At 28.6% G+C, this 19,364-nt stretch overlaps 1 protein-coding gene across 4 annotated transcripts; it reads right to left on the bottom strand.

Annotated features, from left to right (window-relative positions):
- Positions 1 to 9,626: 9,626 nt before the first annotated feature.
- On the bottom strand, positions 9,627 to 12,505 carry LOC118050468 (uncharacterized). Of its 4 annotated transcripts, none has more exons than XM_073405456.1 (3): positions 12,131 to 12,504; positions 12,002 to 12,044; positions 9,627 to 11,266 (listed from the first exon to the last, which is right to left on the bottom strand). In XM_073405456.1, exon 3 carries the CDS (start codon positions 11,240 to 11,242, stop codon positions 10,166 to 10,168), a length of 1,077 nt encoding a protein of 358 aa, XP_073261557.1. In that variant the 5' UTR covers positions 11,243 to 11,266; positions 12,002 to 12,044; positions 12,131 to 12,504; the 3' UTR covers positions 9,627 to 10,165. The 4 variants fall into 4 exon arrangements, with proteins under 4 accessions (XP_073261557.1, XP_073261558.1, XP_034916712.1 ...); XM_073405457.1 differs by having other exon boundaries at positions 9,627 to 11,263; XM_035060821.2 differs by having other exon boundaries at positions 12,002 to 12,505.
- Between the last annotated feature and the right edge of the window lie 6,859 nt (positions 12,506 to 19,364).

The raw sequence follows: 19,364 nt of genomic DNA, 5'->3' as shown, positions 1-19,364 counted from the left end.
TATAAATAAATATTTATTCGATTTTTCATACAAGTTTGATTCGTGTTAAGATAATTTTTAAGTAAAACATGATAATAAATAAATAAAAAAGCTAATCTATATATAGAGTTGGCATAAATAAAAAGTAGAAAATATAAAATGTAAGAATATAAAAATTAAAAATAGGATTTCGTACAAATTGAGAAAAAAAAAAGGATAAATATTCACTATTGTATTAAGGAAATCTTATGGCTGGAATAGCATGTTCACAACTTTTCCTCACCTTCCCCTTTTGATAATTAGATTTGCTTAGAAAAGAGTAGGAAAAAAAATACAAAAAACAGCGAGAGAAAGTTAGAAAAGAGAGAATTTATGTGAGGAATTCTAGCGAGGTCCAGGTCAAAGATGACCTTTGACTATTCCAGCTTCTCTTTTTTTTTTTTTTTTTTCCATTTCAAATAACTGGGCCTCGAAAGGCCTTGAAGCAACTGGAAAGCATGGGCTCTAACTCTAGGCCAAGTTTTTTTTTTTCTTTATACTGGAAAATTGTTCTTTTAAATATTATTAGTAATATTTCTCCACTCACATATAAATAAAATCCTCGTGGATCCAATTTCATTTAAGTAGGGGAGAAGCGCTAAAATAGTACCACTCATAATTTATCTTTTTTAACATTTGAATTTCTCTCTTTTAATTTAACTATTGGTATGTATTTCTTAAACATATATCTTAAATATTATATTTTTTGCTAATCTATTTTTATTTTATGTGGATAAAGAGTTAATATATGCCTTTTTTTTCACTTCAAACTAATATAATTTTTTATCAGAACATTTTTTTTATTAAAAACACCAATTTTACGTAATGTTGTGAAATGGATAAAAACAAATGTCTCCATTTTATATCCAAAATTTTCCGATACAAAAGATAACATAATGCAAAGACAAATTTATATTTATTTTACTTTAAAATTTAATTTATTTACTATTGAATGATTGAAAAATAATTTAACCATTTAAAAATATTTAAAAGATACTTTAATGAGAAAAAAACTGTTTATATTACATGGAAAAGAAGAAGAAGAAGCAAAACATGGGATATTAAAGGTGTTTTTCAAAGTGTTTTTTTACTTAAAAATGTATCAAAATAATATATATATTTTATTTTTTTAAAATTATTTTTGAAATTAGCATATTAAAATGATCTAAAAACACCAAAAAAATTATTAATTTAAAGCAAATAAAAAAATTAAAATTTTTATAGATTCCAACAGTATTATTTCATTTTTTTTATCTGGTTCTTAAAACATTTTTTCCTGTGATTGTCAACTTTTATTTTTTTTATATTATATTGGTTAAAAATTGAGGTTGATGATTCAATTCGAATTTATATATTATGGATTTTTCATGGTGTAAAAAAAATGTTGATATTAGATAAATACTCAATTTTGTAAATAGAGTTTAATTTTATTGCTTATAAAATATTCAGACTTAGGAATCAAATTTGACTATAAAGTAAAAATGAAGGCTTTTTCTCTGCTTTGCAATTGTTGACAAGGAACTTCTTAAAACTTTTGGTCCTCAAACAATTTTTATTCTTACTTTTTGGTCTTTTTAGTTTGAATTTTTTGTGTTTTGATCTTAATTTTTTTTTTATTTACATTTCAGTCAATGAATTTAAAATTGAAGAAAAAGCATAGGTAGAAAAAGAAGGAAGAAAATTGTTTGTTGTCCGAACTGGGACAACCAGAAAAGCTAATTTTAATATAAAGGAGTTCTATTTAATAAAAAAAAAAATTATTTAAGTGTTTTCGACTTTTCATATTGCTCTAAAAAGTACATAGGATCTCAAGAATTCGTTTATTTGGGTTGAGTTTTTATTTTTTTTGATTGATTAAAGATTATTTTAAGATTATATACAAGTTTATTAACGCTTATGAGGTGTTTCCTTTAGTGTTTTTAGGGGAAAAAAACATTGAAAATGGTTTTTTTTTTTTGTACCAAGAGATTGGAGCCTGATTTTTCACTCGTTTGGCCTTTTTTTTTTGCCGTTGTGTATTTTTTTATATGTTTCCTTCTAATTTAATTATAATTCAATAAAATTAATTAGTTAAAAGCTTAATTTTGATATTATTTTTATTAAATATCATTCAATTTTTTACTTTGTTTTCAAATAAGATTATAACATTTTTTTTTAATAATATTAGCAAGTACTCTATTTTATACAACCATTTATGATTTTTTTTTTCTTAAATGTTATTTGGTGGCTCTCCTATTCATGTATATTTTTATTCTCATATAATTGAATAAAAATAGATTAAAAAAGTTAATTAGATCCGACCAGGTTTATAATCTGAATTGCAGATTTGACAAGTTAATTTAAGTTGATATGAGTGAATGCAAAACATTGTTATCTCAATATATATATATTTATATATAGTCTACCCAAATTTGGACCGGGTCACATGTGGACTTATCATGTTAACAGGCTATATCGAGTCAACTCTCACTTAGCAATTTGAGAACCAGGCAAAGAAAGGGGTCGGGTTGGGGAGTTTCCAATTTGACCTGTTGGATTGGATCAAGTTTTGTTGCATTTTCAAAAAGTTCCTCATTTGCATTACATAGGTGGTGTATAGTTTTTATATATTTTTTAATATATTCATGTCAAAATTATCATAATATTTTTTTGATAACTAAATTTTTCTTTTATGAATATAATAAGATCTTCCTTAAAAAACAACAAGTATTCTAGTTAAAACAATTTATGAAAAAAAAGAAAGAAAGAAGAAGTGTATTGATAAGATGAAAGGATTTTAATTAGAGAGATACATTTCTCATCTTTATTTCAAATTGTCCATTTTTTGAAAAAACAATTTCTTCCAATTACATTTTAGTTTTATTAAATAAAGAAAATAGAACAAAGAAGTTATAATTTTTTTGTAGAAAAAATAAAGAAAAGGGGGAAGCTATCCTAACAAATCATTTTGTTTCAACGAAATTTAAACTATTATTCTTCTAAAAAAATATATAATTTTCATTTAATTAAATAAAAATATTTGTAAGGTCTCCTTGTGGCATAATAAGATTAGTCATCTTAAACTGCATTTATCTTCCAGCTTACAAACTTAGTTTTTAGTTAATTTAAACATCTCTTTTTAATATTTATTAGCTTATATAATTTTTGATTTATTTTAATTAAATAAACTTATTAAATTTCTAGTTCATAATTAAAAAAAATTTTGGTGCTAGAAATTGTGCTAACAAAGCCAACATATTTTTTTCTTGCTTTTTTTATTTGACATCGAGTGGAATGCAGATCAATTGACTAGTGTTCGCTAATAAAAAAACTATTTTCTTTTTTATTTTAGTTTTCTCTTTCCTTTTGGGTTGTTGATTTCCAATAAGGAATTAAAAAAAATATGCTCATTTATTGAGAATGAAGAAGAATTTTTTATAAAAAAATTTAGATATATGTCAAAATTACAATTATGTTTTCTAAAAAAAATCAAAATAAAAATTTATAATAGTCATCTTAATATTTTATATTCATAATAATCTAATTTTGGAATGATAATTCTATTTTATTCAAATTAAAAATCGCATTGTTCACTTAAAAAATTCTTTTTATGAGGTAATAACAATAACAATTAAATTTATGAAGCTAACTAATTATAAAAATATATATAAAAAAATTAATCTTTTACATTGTTAAAGAGTGTTAGTGAATAAAATTAAAGCATTATTTTGTTTCTAAAGAAACCAACCATTGTGATAATTAATAGGGATTTCTTGTTGAATCCAAACTCTAGATGTTTTCGAGAACACAAGGTGTTTTACTAGGAAATCATTATAAAGACCATAGCACAAAGCCTCACCGAGGGCTCCAATAATACTAATAAATAAATAAAACCGTGAACAGAGAGAGACCAGTTGCGGCTACTTGTCCTTTTTTAAGAAAACTAATTTAACTAATGAATCATATTTAAGGCTTGCCATGGGCCCCCAATTTTTTTATAAAGTTAATTTTGACTTTAATTTTGATAATCATTTCAATTAGTCCCTTCTAAAAGTTTGCTTATGGCAGCATTCATTTTAGTTTATTTTTATATTGTGCTTTAAAAGTACAATTATATTTAATGGGTTAACATGTTTTGTTTTATTTTTATTTTCATCCTCATTTAAAGAAATCAGAAGCTGGGTAATAACCTAATGGGATCAATCAAATGTTAAGCCTAAATATACATGAGTCGGATGAATTGTCAAACCCAACTTTCTTGAACTCAATCAAGCACTGAGCCCACACACATAAATAAATATTTTTTCTTTGATAAAATCATAGATATTTTTCTTTGATAAAATCATAGATATTTTTATTTATGATAAAGTCAGAGATATTTCTCTCTTTGATACATGAGAATTAAATGCTATACAAAAAGAAGACCTTTGAGTCATCCCCTCGATAAAAGAGTAAGAAAAATAAGGTATAAAGACCTATTAAATTCTCAAAAAAAGAGGTTTTCAATCTTCATTTTCTATGACTTATTGTTTTTTTAGAGTTTTTCTCTAAATATCATTGTATTTTTTCTCAAAAAGATACTTAAGTATCGGAAAGTCTCTAAATCTATAAATGAGGATTTTTTTACAAATGTCAAGCATCAACTCTAGGCTACCATTCAACTATTGCATTAAATGCAAGTCGTCATTTTTCATCTCAAGAGTCATCTCATTCAATAAAGATGAGTCACCTAGCCACAAGAATCATAACAGTTCTTTATGGAATAACTCAATCTTATGGGGAAGGTTGAAATACTCTCATTTAATATTGGTAACCTTTCAAAATCTTTGTATAATAAATATAAAGACTTGGCGGCTACTGATATATTAGCATGTTTTGTTCTTATTTTTATTTAGATCCTTATTTAAAGAAACAAGAGGCTGGGTGATAACCCAACATCATTGAGCTCAGCCAAGCGCCAAGCCCAAGCATATATGATATATGAGTCTGGTAAACTATCAAACCCAGCATCCTTGGACCCAACTAAACACTGACCCTAAACATATAAGAGTCTCATGAATTACCAGACCCAACATCATTGAACCTATCTAAGTGTTGAGCCCAAACTTATAAAAGTTTGGCAAGTTACCAAACTCAGCATCTTTGAACCCAGCCAAGTGCTGAGTCCAAACATATATGAGTTTGGCAAGTTGTTAGACTCAGCATTCTTGGGCTTAGTCAAACACTTAGCCCACACGCGTGCAGATATATTTCTTTCTTTGACACATGACAATTAAATGCTATAAAAAAAGAGGATTTTTTAGTCTTCTCCTCGATAAAAAAAATAAGAATAATAAGCTATAAAGACCTATTAGATCCTTAAAAGAAGAGGTTCTCAATTTCCATTCTCTATGACATATTTATTTTATGAAAAAAAAAATCTTTCGTAGGTATCAAACATTAAACCCGACAGCCCTGATAAGGAAGACTAGATTTGATTGTTATAACTAAAAGATTAATCGATTATCCAACATATAAATTATAATCCCATGTTGCTTGAATTTTTTTTAGGACATCACAAACACGTTATAAATGAAAAGGTCTATAGTAAAAATAAATCTCTAACTTAGAGAAATAATAAAAAAAAATTATATGGTCAACAAATAAAGTTCTAGAATAATGATTAATAATAACTTTTGTATCAATAAAATACCTCTAACTTCAATTAGAATAAACCAAGTTTTTTATTTTATTTTTATCTACGTATAATTAAAATATGGAAATATGAGTCATATTGTGTAGAGAAAGTGTGAAGAACAAAGGAATTTAGATTTGCAATTAGTTGAGAGAAAACAAAAAAAAAATTAACAAAGACATCAATTAAGAAAATATAATTTGCACCTATTTTCTTTCTGAGTTTGGATAGACCTATCATGTTTTAAATTTCATCATTAGCGAACATAATTAAAATAATAAAAAGTTAAGTAGTTACCATTTTTATCATACACTAAATTATCCCATTCAATTTGAATTCAATAATTTATATTTAACAAACATGATATAAGCTTTTGCTTCGTCTCCGCTTTGGGCTGAACACTTGCTTACAGCAAAAGGGAAAATAATAATAATAATAATAAAGGCTAACAAAGTGATGGCTATGATACATCGTTTTAAAACCTGGTTCGGTCTAAGTGGGTTAATTTGAAACTCAACTAATTTGTTGTTGAAACTAGGCTGAGTTGAAAAAAAAATAAAAAATAAAAAAACTCAGTGTGACCCGGCAAAACCCGGTTGCAACTCGTTGACTTTTATTTTTAGTTTTTTATTAAACGGTGTTGTTTTTGATTTTTTTTAAAAAAAAATTAATCCAAACGACTTAATAACCTTATCAAAACTTGAAATATAGACCTTGAATCGGACCAGATTTAAAAACTATGTAACGATGTTGGAGTAGCAGTGATCAGCATGATGCCAAGGTCAATAAATTGGAATTCCTTTGTCAATTGATTTTTTTTTCTTCTTCCAATTCATTTAAATAATTCTTTTAGTCAAGTTATTGCTAGCCTTAATTATTAGCGGAGATAGATAAACAATTGATAAGCCAAACTTTTTAAGATATAAATTAATTTAGTTTGTTTTTAAGATAAATAATTCAAAATACACATTATCATTTTGATCATGATGACTTTCTTTTATGGAGTCTTAAATAATTTATTTGGATCATGATGACTTTCTTTTGAAAGACAAATGATGTAATTACATTCATGTCAAGCCAAGGTCACCCTTCGTTACATTACACTATTTTAATTAGATTTAGATATTAAAGAATTTTGTTTTTTTAAAGTCTTTTTAAAATTATATTTTGTTTTTTTTTAAAAACATCAAAATGAAAATAAAAATAATTTTTTTATAGTTTTTTTTATGATTTTAATGTATTAATATTAAAAATAAATAAAATTATTTTAATATATTTTTAATTAAAAAGTATTTTCTAACAAATACAAACCTGATTAACAAGTAAATATGTGCTTCACACAAGAGTTACATCTATCTTTTTATGACAAACAAAAAAAGCCACGCCAAATGAATTTTTTAAATTATATTATTAGTGTGAATATGGAGGAATTTAAGATTCAATTAAAAAAACTTAGTCTTGATGCACAAAAACCTAATCCAAAAATATCTTTATATAAATCATGTTTGTTTTTGCATTTTAAAAATGTTTTTTTAAAAAATAAATTTTATTTTATTTTTTTCTTTACTTCAAATTGATATTTTTTGGTATTTTTATATTATTTTGATTCATTAATATAAAAAATGATTTAAAAAATAATAATAATATTATTTTGATATATTGTTAAATAAAAAATATATTTTGATATATTTTTAAAAAATAATCATAATCATATTATCAAACATTAAAAAAAAAAAAAAAAAAAAGGTAGTAAAATAGATGATTAAGAATTTTCTCTTTCTTTTTAGTTTTCATGATTGAATCTCATGCCAAGCGAACCAAAAAAAGACCATCATCACCAACCCTTTCAAGTCTCCATATAAACTTTGTCTTGGCGTGTCGGAGCGAGCTAGAAAATATTAAAATCCTAATTTAAATGACTTCGTTTTCAACGACTCGTTCAAAGTGGAATTTTAGAGTTTGGATTATTGACTGAGATTATTACGATGTCTGATGGAAAATATCAACGGAAAGGAGGAGGAGAGGAGGAGGAGACTTGTAGATTATTGCTCAAAATATTTATTGAGTTAGTTTTCATTGTCTTCTTTTTTCCTTTTTTTCTAATATTTATGACTTTTCCTTGTCTTCTTGCTTGCTTCATTTTCTAAATTCTGTGCCCTAGTGGGTTGTGACTTGGGATGTTTATCAGAAGGTTATGAAGTAGGATTTGTCCATCGATAGCTCCTTTTGAGTTCTTGGCTAGTAGTGGAAAAATAGTCAGTTTTTTTATTTTTTAAAGTCCATCGACTAGATGACCAATTTTTGAAGAAGAAAAAAGAGTGATTCTAAAGGAATTGAGTTCTTGATAGTATATAATACAAGCAAGCTGCTCATGGTGGAGGTTTCATAATTTCGCTTATTAAAATTGGTTCTGAGCTGGATGGGAGATAGTCAACTCATCCAGTAGATTCGTGCTCATGCACGTTCTGGGCAACAATGATTATTTCCAATTTCATTTTTGATAATCCAATATGAGTGGATTGTGAGAACTCCATCCCTTAAACCTTGTAAACTCCCTTAGTCGGTAATTCATTACTTCTTCTTTTAGACTCGGTTTAAGAACTTAATCTTTGATTAAAGCACGGATTTGAAACTTTTGATTTAAGTAATCAGATATATTTATAACTTTTGATGAAATAGTTATTGAACTAGCTAGGACCCTCATAATCGAAAGAAATTTTCCATCCACAGAAAAACCAGAGGCAGTATCTGTGTGGTTTACAGCAGAGGTGCTGATTTGGAACATCATCCACCAATGCTCTGTTTGCCATTGGAATAATGTCCTTTTGGTGTATGCTTTTGGGGTGCCTCTTGTTGCTATTTTCTGTGCTGTGATTAGGAGCAACAGAAAGTGATGGACAGCCAACAAAAGAATGTGACTTTGAAAGATATTCATTCGTTTTCCTGTTACATTTGTGTCAAAACTCTGTTTTTTGGGTATGAAAAGCTTCAAGAAACTTCGAGTTTCTGTTTAATGTTGCTTCAAGACACCTCTACAGAAGCCTGAGGAAAGCTACTGTGATATGGAAGATGAATGCATCCTTCAGGTTATGAAAAGAACATGGAAAGGGAAGAACCAGAGCATGAGCAGCTGCTGGATTAGGGTTTCTTCGATTATAATACAGCTGAGCCAGTAGGATGTGGGCATCCCTAGCAGAAGCAACACCAGATAACACATGAGCAACAACAATGTAAAGGCAAAATGTTAACAAAAGAAACACGGAGCGGGAATCTTTTACTTCTCCCACATGTTCTCTACTCTTATTCCATATCTTGAAGTGGTTGTCAGCATCATGATTGATCCTCAACATCAAAGTTGCACGCAATGCGTTTCCTGATTAAAGCTCAAAAGAAACTGTAACCCCACAACTTTGGACTGAGATAACGATTCTCAAAAGGTTTCAAAGTTTGATTCTTGAACTGAGTTTTGCAAAGACCATCAGTGTTCAAAAAAGAAAGCATCTATCCAATTAACTAAACAGCTTGAGCGAGTTCTCCCTGAATTTACAGAAACTTTACAGCAGGGAAAGAGAACTACAAGATGGTCAGTTGAAATTCATAATTCAAAAGGTTATTATCCTCTAGTTGGCCAATGCGTGCACAAGTTTAAAAGTGGATTTCCATGGGAGGACGAAAAAGCTCACCTTTTTCAGGCAACAAGCTTCCCTTAAAGACCAACCACGAGAAAGAAAAGAAATTTTGTGGACCCCAATCCGCGAATACGTGTGGAAAATCTTAAAAGGGTTACCCCATTACAGATGTCCGAATTCAAGACGAAATGAAGTTAGTTAATGGATCCTCCCCTCCAGCAATCACAAACAGACAGAATAGATTCTATTACAATCCTGGAGGTTCATGTGTTATAAGCAAAAACCATATATATAATTTGAGAAAGATGAAAAAAGACAGTAATAACTAGGAAAAAAAATTCACAATCTGCAATGCTATCAAAATGATGAATAAATCAGCATTTCGGTCAATGGCAAAACCAGCAGAAATCAAATGGTACAATCAACAACTAGACAGACAAGATTAATATATCATCAATAGATTAGTCAGAAAAGCCGAACTTCCCCATCACATAAAAACATGGGAAAATGTCATTCTACTCTAATGCAATTCAGGTAGGATAAGCCAAACCAACTAGCAGCGGTCTGTGCATACATACCAAGGACCTCTAGTAACGAGCTACCCCTTGGAAAACTGAATATACATCTTCTTCATAATGGAGAAACCCAAGTCCCGCAAAAAGGAATATACAGCATTTCCCTTCATACACAATGAGAACCTTCCAAGTTCATCCCATCTCCCTAAGAATGACATGGATTCAACCAACAAAGGCGATGCTTGTACCAATGCTACAGCATCACCATCAATTGTCTAATACAGCCCTTTTCGGTGCAGAGGACGGCATGCATCCAGAATTTACAAAGATTCGTCATTTTGCAAGAAACTTCACCCACTGTCCCTTATGCAGTTACCGGGCAAGAGATATTTGTACTTCTCAGCATTATTCAACAAAAATTCCGGTAGATGGACTGCTGAATACGAATGAGGGATAGGACCCATCTTCCCAATAATCTCCTTGAATGTGTATTCCTCAGGTAGCATGTCAAACAGATCAGCCCCTTTGCAAATCACATTCTGAATCCTTTTAGGGTTCAGGTAATGAGAGAACCTAACCCGATCATAATGGCTGTAAGCTTTCATCTTAAATACGAACTCACTGATGTGGCGGAAGCAAAAGCTGCAATGCCAACCCGCATCTGACAAGAGGACATCTGCCTGACGATAGTGCGCATATCTGGTTTTCCCTTTCTTGAACTTGTGAACAGAAGCCCGCCAGCTCTTGTTATCAACATAATATTCAAAAGAGTACAAGTAGTTCTTCAACTGAAGATGAAGAACTGGGGGCGTGTCATCGCACCACCTCAATAGATTAATTGTGTGAGCACTGGGGATCTCATCAACATCAGACATTAATAGCAAATCATCATCTTCAATCCCGGCTATTCTAATAAGCTGGTCCAGTGCTACTCTCTGGTATGCTTCTTCTACAAATGGGTTTTCCCCTTTCCTGAATCTCCCTCCAACTGTCCCATAAGTCAACCGATTCTCTATAAATTTGAATCTGTCCCGATTTGTTGCAAAGAGCAATGGTTTGGGTATGCCTGTAAATGTTGAATTTGCTTCAAGAATAACAAACTGTGTTATGTAAGGATATAATTCCTTCCATCGAATCGTGAGAATGTCTACTTCATTACTAAATAATACTGCATCATAGACTCGTCTTGGGGATTCACGAATCCCCCAACCATGAAGCCTGCAAAGATTCTCCATTGATACATTGTTATGATAATAGTGAGGACGTATCTGGAAGGGCTTTGGAGGAGATTCCCATATAGGTCTCAGGAAATAGGTGATCTTCTGGCCATGCAGATACATACTGAGTATTCCTAATGGAACAAGAACCAACAAGAATATATAGGTCTTGAAATCCAACCCTCGCAAGATACACTTCAGCCTAGACATGCTCAGAGCTGCTCGAGACGACTGCTGCAAATTAAAACAAAACTTTCTAGGTAAAACTAAGATGTCAAGATTTTGCAGAATAAATAGCAACATCTACCTGCTATGCCTGTGATAGTAGAACATTATCCACAGCAAGAACACAATACAACAACCATAGATTAAAAAATGAAGTTCAAGCGCAAGAACTTCATCTGAACCTGTGGTTGTTGTTTAACAGATTGCAGGTGCATAGAGAATTAGAACCAGTTCATTGAATGTCAAAAAAACAAAAAGAAAAAATAAATTGTCACTGTTACTAAAAGTAACAAAACAGCCAAATATTACCCTCTATGAATCCAAAAGTTACAAAATCTACAACTTTTTGATAAGAACCCACATCATTATTTTTCGTATCCATTGCTCAACGTACCTTCACTTCCAATTATACAGGGAAAAAAAAATGAAGTAAAAGAAAACCCAAAATCACTAACTCTGATATTCATTCCAATGCATTTTCACCCCAAAGTATAAGAAACCACAAATCTCTGAAAGAGGATTGAAAGGAGAGAAGGGGAATTCATTTTATTAAAAAGAACAAAAACAAATTCAAAATCTTAAAATCAACAATTCAAATATCAAAAGAAAGCAGCCAACTTCAAAAGTTTAAAAGAGTCATAAATGATTACAAATTTAGCGTATTATCTAAAAATAACAAGACATCCATTACTCCAAATGAAAAAAAATCAAAACTTTAATGGAAGAATAAGAAGAATAAATTACCTGGCCACAAACATCCTCACATATATCATCAGTCTTCTTGGAACTATAATACCCAACAGACATGATTAATCGATCGATCAATCAACCAAAATCCCAACAGTTAACAAAAATAAATGTTCAATTAAAAACCTCTCTGAGATCTTTTAAAACCAAGATCAAACTAAGCCTCTCCCTCCTTCCTGATACACAAACTGGTGGCCAAAATTTGCCGAGGCAAATATCTCCCCGAGCAATCCCGTAAAATCCCACAACCTTAAATCTCTCTCTCTCTCTCTCTCCAACAGAGCAACACACAAAGCCTTGCAGTGACAATTATAGCCGTTTGGTGGTTTTTATTTTGCCCTGTTTATTTATTTATTTTTTCCTTTTTTTTGTTGGTCTCCCTCTTGACAGCGGATAAATAATAATAATAATAATTAACAAAAATCTCTCTCCCTTTCCCTCTCCCTATCCGTAGTCCCTCCTCTCAGATATACCTTTTTTTTCTTCATCTGACGGTTGAAATTTTTTTGATCTTGAGGTTATGATATTGTGTTTTTAAGGAGGATTTCAAGTGATCTTGGCCTTTAAAAATCCTGTTCTGTTGTTACCATACATGACAAGGAGGAGGAGGATGAGGATTCGTTGGTTTTTACTTTTACCCCCCCCTCCTTTTTTTTTTTTACTGCTGTCATTAACGAACTAATAAGGATAATAACGATAATAATCCTTGTTTTTCCCCTTTGTTCGCCAATTTCCCCCTTTTGTTTCATTTTCATTAATTTCCCCTATGATCATGCCAAATTGATAATGGCCTCCATCAAATTTTATATCATTAAATATTTGTTTGGGACAGCATTTCAATCATAGTTTTTAAAAATCTTGACTTTTTACCTTAAATTATTTTTTGTGTTTTTTTTATTGTTTTAAATATGCTGATTTCAAAAATAAATTTTTAAAAAAATATTATTTTGATGTATTTCTAAGCAAAAACACTTTAAAAAACAAACCGCTACCACTTTCTCAGACACCCTTTAAATATGTGTTTAATAATGAAAAATATTTTTACAAGAGCATATTTAAACCGAAATAACATCAAATTTGATGCATTTAAAGTATTTTTTATATATATGTTTTGACGTATATAAATCAAAATCATTCAAAAATATACAAAATAATTTAAATTTGTTTATTTAAAACTCAAATATACTCTTAAATGCAGGAGAAATAGTCTTCTTGCTACAAATGTAGAGGAACTTGACTTCATTAAAACTATTTATCAAATCATTGCAATTGACTTGACTTGGGAGACTTTATTATACAGAGATTAAATTATAATGACTCATAAACCACCACTTGGTGCCCACTATATTATGTTTCTCTGCTTGTTTGCGTTGATAAAGTAGGGGGCAAATTGAAGAAAATAAAATTTTGGGGGAGAAAATCGGCTTTTCCTTAAAAAAACAGGTGGTGAAATCAAGTTGGTCCAAAAGAAAGGGTTAGAAATCCTTGTAGTAAGATAGATGCCCTTGATTTAAGGATTATAGACAGAAGGGTAGAAATGGTAAGCTACTTAATGTTGGGAGGAATTGGAGGCACACGTCGAGTGAAGCGGTCAAGGCTCAAGACAGCCGTTACTTACGTGCTTCTGCGGCTCCTCTGTCGATTAATTAATTAATTAATGCCAGAATCTGTGTCTTTCTAAATTCAAAAATTTTATTATTATTATTATTTTGGGGGTTTAGGGTTGATACGGGAAGGAAAAATCTTTTCCTTGTTAAGGGGAAAAGGGGATTGCCTTTTTTCTGGTTTGTGACCAGTTTGGATCATTGTTCTAAAAAAGGAAGTCCTCTCTAATGGAAAAGATAAGCACCTTTTTTACTATTTATAATTTTTCTTTAATTTTCATAAATAATTCTGGATTTTATCCTGAAGAAATAATACTTTTGAAAATAATTAATTTTACATCTAACACATTTCTATGAAATTAATTCTTATAATTAATTATTTTGTAAAAAAGGTTATTTGGTATTTAATAGATATCATTCCTAATACTACATATTTATTTCATAAGTAATTAATTATAATTATTTGTTTAGATATTTATTGAATAACTAGGAAACGTAATTTATTTTGATTTGATTTTTTTAATTACCATAATATTTTATTTTATTAATTCTTAATTTTATAGGTGTATATTTTAAATAAAAAAAATTATAAAAATAAATTGTTAAACCCAACTAAATCAATTCGCGTCTTTTATTTGGCTAAATAACTTTGACCAAGTAAGGATCGAGCTCGATAATTTTTTTATTAAATAATTTTTTATTTATTTAATTAGATGTATTGATGAACTTTTTAAATTTTATTTATTAGTTTTTTATATACAAAAATCCTAAGCATTTGTTAATTAGTGTTGGAAATACATATTTGAGGAAGCAAGGGCAGGCATTATTCTGGGATCATAATTTGAGGAGAACAAAATTAAGATGCACTATTCTCCTCTCCTTCTCTAATCCTCAAAAAGCCATGCCACGCGCCTCGTAAAACATGCTCTCCCTAATTGGTTTAAAATAAAGTGACATTCACCCTGACAGTTTAGTCCATAATATATATATATATATATATATATATATATATATATATATATATATATATAGAGAGAGAGAGAGAGAGAGAGAGAGAGAGAGAGAGCTTAAATTTCACATAATATATGGTGTTGCCTCTATTGACAGATTCAAAGGACTTTATTATTTTATATACATAAGAAATTTCTATGCTTATCAAGTACTAGAACAATCAACAATTTAAAAGAAAAAATTCCAAGTATAACTTAACTGGTCAAGTTCTAAATTTATTCCATAAAAATTATTAGTTCGAATTTTATAAATATTAAAACCATTAAAGGTTTACATGGTCGTTAACTTCAAGATCTATAAATTGTCGAGGTACACAAGCTAACTTAAATATCTATGTTAATTAAAAAAAATAAAAAAAATAAAAAAAAAATTGGCAATTATAGTTATCTCTAGTTTTAGAAGACACAAGCGCTAGATGTTTGTAGTTCCTAGAAAACATGCTTGCAGTATCCTATTAAATAATGCAATCCACAGTAATAATATTTACATTCTATAATAACCCTATTATAGCATCAAACTGTACAATTTATAATAAAAACACACATAATCTTATAATAATAATATTTTTGCAACAATAAATTACTAATCCTTTTAATTATAGTTAATAGTATGGGGTTTTTAGCTAATGTCTTGAGGAATACATTTTAACCCATTTGATTTGAATTGTTATCATCATGCTTCCAGCTTTTGTGTACAAAAGATAAATATGATGAGGGGCTCCATGTCAAACGTGACAAATAGTTGCAGAAAGAATTTGGCAGCACATGTTAGAAGAAACAAGAGCTTACGACAGTATCATCATTTATTTATTTATTTGTAGCACTGTCCAACCAAAAGAAAAATCAGAATTTGAAGAAATACCATCGTTTTTTAATTTGATTTTTTTTTATCAAATTAATTTTTTGATATTTTAGATTGTTTTAATGTACTGATATAAAAGATAAATTTTTTTAAAAAAAATATTATTTCAATGCATTTCCGAATACTTTGAAAAACATTAACCACTACCGTAATAACAAACATATTTTTAAATTTAGGGTGTTTGGAAGTGTGTTTACGGTTACTTTTCAAAGTATTTTTTACTTAAAAATGCATTAAAGTAATGTTTGTTTTTCTTTTTAAAAAATTTATTTCTGATATCAATACATCAAAACAATCTAAAAACATCAAAAAAATATTACTTTGAAAATTTTTTTTTTTTTTTTTTTTACAACACAATAACAAACAAACAAACAAAATTTAAATTTTAATCAATATTTATATAGACCACAATCTTAAAAGAAATAATAATTTAAGAGTGAGAGTTGGAAGCACACAGAAGAGCTAAAAGTATCCAAGAGAAAGAAACGGGATTGGAAGGTGCCCCTCAAGCATGCTTCCAAGTTTCAAATGGACCACGGCGATGTTTCTTTGCACCTTCCTCGAAAGTTCAGCTACGGACTAACACAAGTTTATTGGCTTCAGAGTTAATGCCGATTCACAAAGCATATTCTCTTTATAATATATATATATATATATATATATATATATATATTTATTGGCTTCAGAGTTAATGCCGATTCACAAAGCATATTCTCTTTATAATATATATATATATATATATATATATATTGGCTTCAGAGTTAATGCCGATTCACAAAGCATATTCTCTTTATAATAAATATATATATATATAAATATATATATATATATATATATATATATATATATATATTCCTTCTGTCTTTTAATGGAACTGCATAGACACCAATGAATAACAGCATTTGTTTTTCCAAGGGTCAATAAAATGGTTGACTTTATAGAATTAATTGGCATTCTATTATTATATTAATATTTAATTTAATTTATTTTTTCTAGACTTTGAGAATAAAGTAAAAAATGTTTTGAAGAAATGAAGATGGTTTTAAAAAACCAACGACTTTTGGGCGAGTGGAAGGCATCTTTTCTGCATAGGGTGTTGGGAATTCTCTACTATGATTGAAATCACAACCACTAGGGGAGACGAATGTTGTTATTAAGTTTATCAAAAAAAGTTAGATAAACATAATCATTTATTAAATACTTTTTTTCGTGCTTTACTCGCTATCCTTTGATTAAACAAAAAAGATCAATTAATATTTTTTGTAAAAAATAAATTAAATAATCTAAGAAATAAAAGAGAGGGTATAAAATTTGAAAGAAAAAAAATATAAATAGAAAGAAGAGACTAGGCACTATCACATCTATCTTGTAAGAAAAAAGACAGGCTCGTTTGCCTGACTTTTTTTTAAGAACAGACAACATGTTATCATCTTTTTTTATCATCTTTTCTTTTATATATATATATATTTTTGTTTAATGAATGATATGTTGTTTGACTTGGCATATGCTCGTCATCTGTTTCTTTATTTTTTTTATTATTATCTTTTGTTATTGAAAAATCAAAATTTAAGTTTGGGACCTCAAAAAAATCCTAGAAATCTCAATAAAAAATTTAGAAACCTAAATTACCATTTAATCAGTTTGAAAACTTAAACTCTAATCAAATAAAAAACATACTAACATTTCTTGATCCATTGTTTCTATATATTTAAAGGACAAAACCACCATCATTGAATTTTTCACTCTAAGATGAACCAAAAAAATCAAGTTTGGTCATTTTAGTGATTGAAATGTGGTTGGCTAGCTTTTCTCTCTACTTATCATTTTTGAACGACTTTTTTTCTCCTTACCCAATATTCAGGGGATAGAAACATGATAAAAAATTAATCTTTAAATTGAATGTTAACATTCTCAATTCGGATATGCTAAAAAAATATAAATAAAAATAGATATTAATACATAAAAAATGATAATAGAATTTGAAAGTACAAAACTAAAAATAAATTAAGTATAATGACTAAGGTATAAAGAAGTAAAAACATGAGAGTAGTTATAGTTGACGAACATGAAAACAACCAAAGTCTTTTAGTTTATATATATGTGGGGGGGGTAATTCTTTCATCAATAACCTGCCAAACAACAATTTATTTAGAAAATATTATCATTTATCATATGCACAATGATTTTAGGCCCAATATACAAAAAACCTCTATAAATATGTAACCCATAAATACCAATTATATCTCAAAAAATACCAACTATAATGATCCAATTTTTTTCATATAAATTTTTTATCAAGATTTTGGCAAAGTTTTCTCTATATTTTTAGTACTAAGTTATCGACTCAATAGTTTTAAAATATGTGCACATCAATTGCAATATCTATCCCATCATCTAGGACTTTCATATCTCGACCATAACACCAAACTTACATTTCCCCTTAACAAACACTTAATAAAAATAACATTTTGACATTTTATAATTATAGAATATCATAGAACAAACATTTAAAATTAACATAATTCAAAATACATAAATGAAGACACACACACACACACTTGATTACATTATCTGTAATTAAGTTAAAAAATACAAAAATATATTACAACAATATTAGTTCTTTAAAATACATGGATTATTTAGACAAAAAGCTACTTATATATTAAACTATTACTCAGCTCAGGTATGTGAGTTACTTGAAATATCATTATATATAAAGAGAGGTGTAATTAACTTTACACATGATAACAATTAACTATTAAGAATTACATATATTCTTGCACACACATATTTAAATCACAACATCCTCTAATAAGAAGGTTTGTTTTTATTTTACTAACATCGTCGCATAACATTAATAATAATATCAACCTTTATAAGTATACTGAAACTATCTTTAGGCTAACTCAAATATATATCTTATGTAAAATTGATTTGTATTATTTAATTATCCATTAACCACAGATTTAGTCTGTTAGTCCGCCCATTCAACAAGGCACCATTTCCATTAACCCAGGAAATGATTTGTTCATTCACCCAATAACTTGGCCATTAATCCCATTAACCAGTGATTAGTCTCTATATCTACTCGTTCAACATGACATTATTTCCATTAACCTAGACAATAGTTTTTTCATTGGACTAATAACCTGGGCACTTATCCCATTAACCAAGGATTTTTCTTTCTCTCAATTCACCCATTTATTTCCATTAGCATAGGAAATAGTTTGTCCATTCACCTAGGTAACCTGCGTTTTGCAAAATCCCCATAAAAAGCAACCACACTAATAATAACCCAGACACTAATCCCATTAACTAGGGATTAGTCTATCTATTCTTTTTTTTTTTTAAAAAAAAAAAAAAAACCTTTTCTTTCACAATTCACACTAAGATACAAAATAAAGAAAATTCTATCTAAAATTTAGTATAATTAATAGTTTGTTTTAAGGTGTCAAACACCTACATGGTGTCTGTACACGTGAACTTGTCCCTTGTTGTTGATCAGGTCCAAGAACCTCTCATGTACCAATTAAATCATTACATCAATTGTTATTCATTCATTATACTAGTCAATTACATTCTTCAAATAAAATTATGAATTCTCACTTTATTTTTGTCAATAATTATTATTCTTACATAAAATTTCTTTTCTTTTCTTCCATTCATTCTCCATTTTCTTTTTAATTGACACATCTTTATATAAATTTCTTATTATTTAATCTAACCAATCACATTTTATTTTATTTTTCTAGCTTTCGGGTGACTCAATCAAATTCGTTTACGCATATTTTTCACAATAAACAGTTAAGAAAATTTATAATCCTCTCCATTTCAATACTTCCTTGGCCAAACATAGGAATGAAGAAAATATGATTCATTTATCC

The sequence above is a fragment of the Populus alba genome, chromosome 16, assembly GCF_005239225.2.
Source record: "Populus alba chromosome 16, ASM523922v2, whole genome shotgun sequence".
NCBI classification, from domain to species: domain Eukaryota; kingdom Viridiplantae; phylum Streptophyta; class Magnoliopsida; order Malpighiales; family Salicaceae; genus Populus; species Populus alba.
This window is presented reverse-complemented; position numbering and strand designations above follow the sequence as displayed.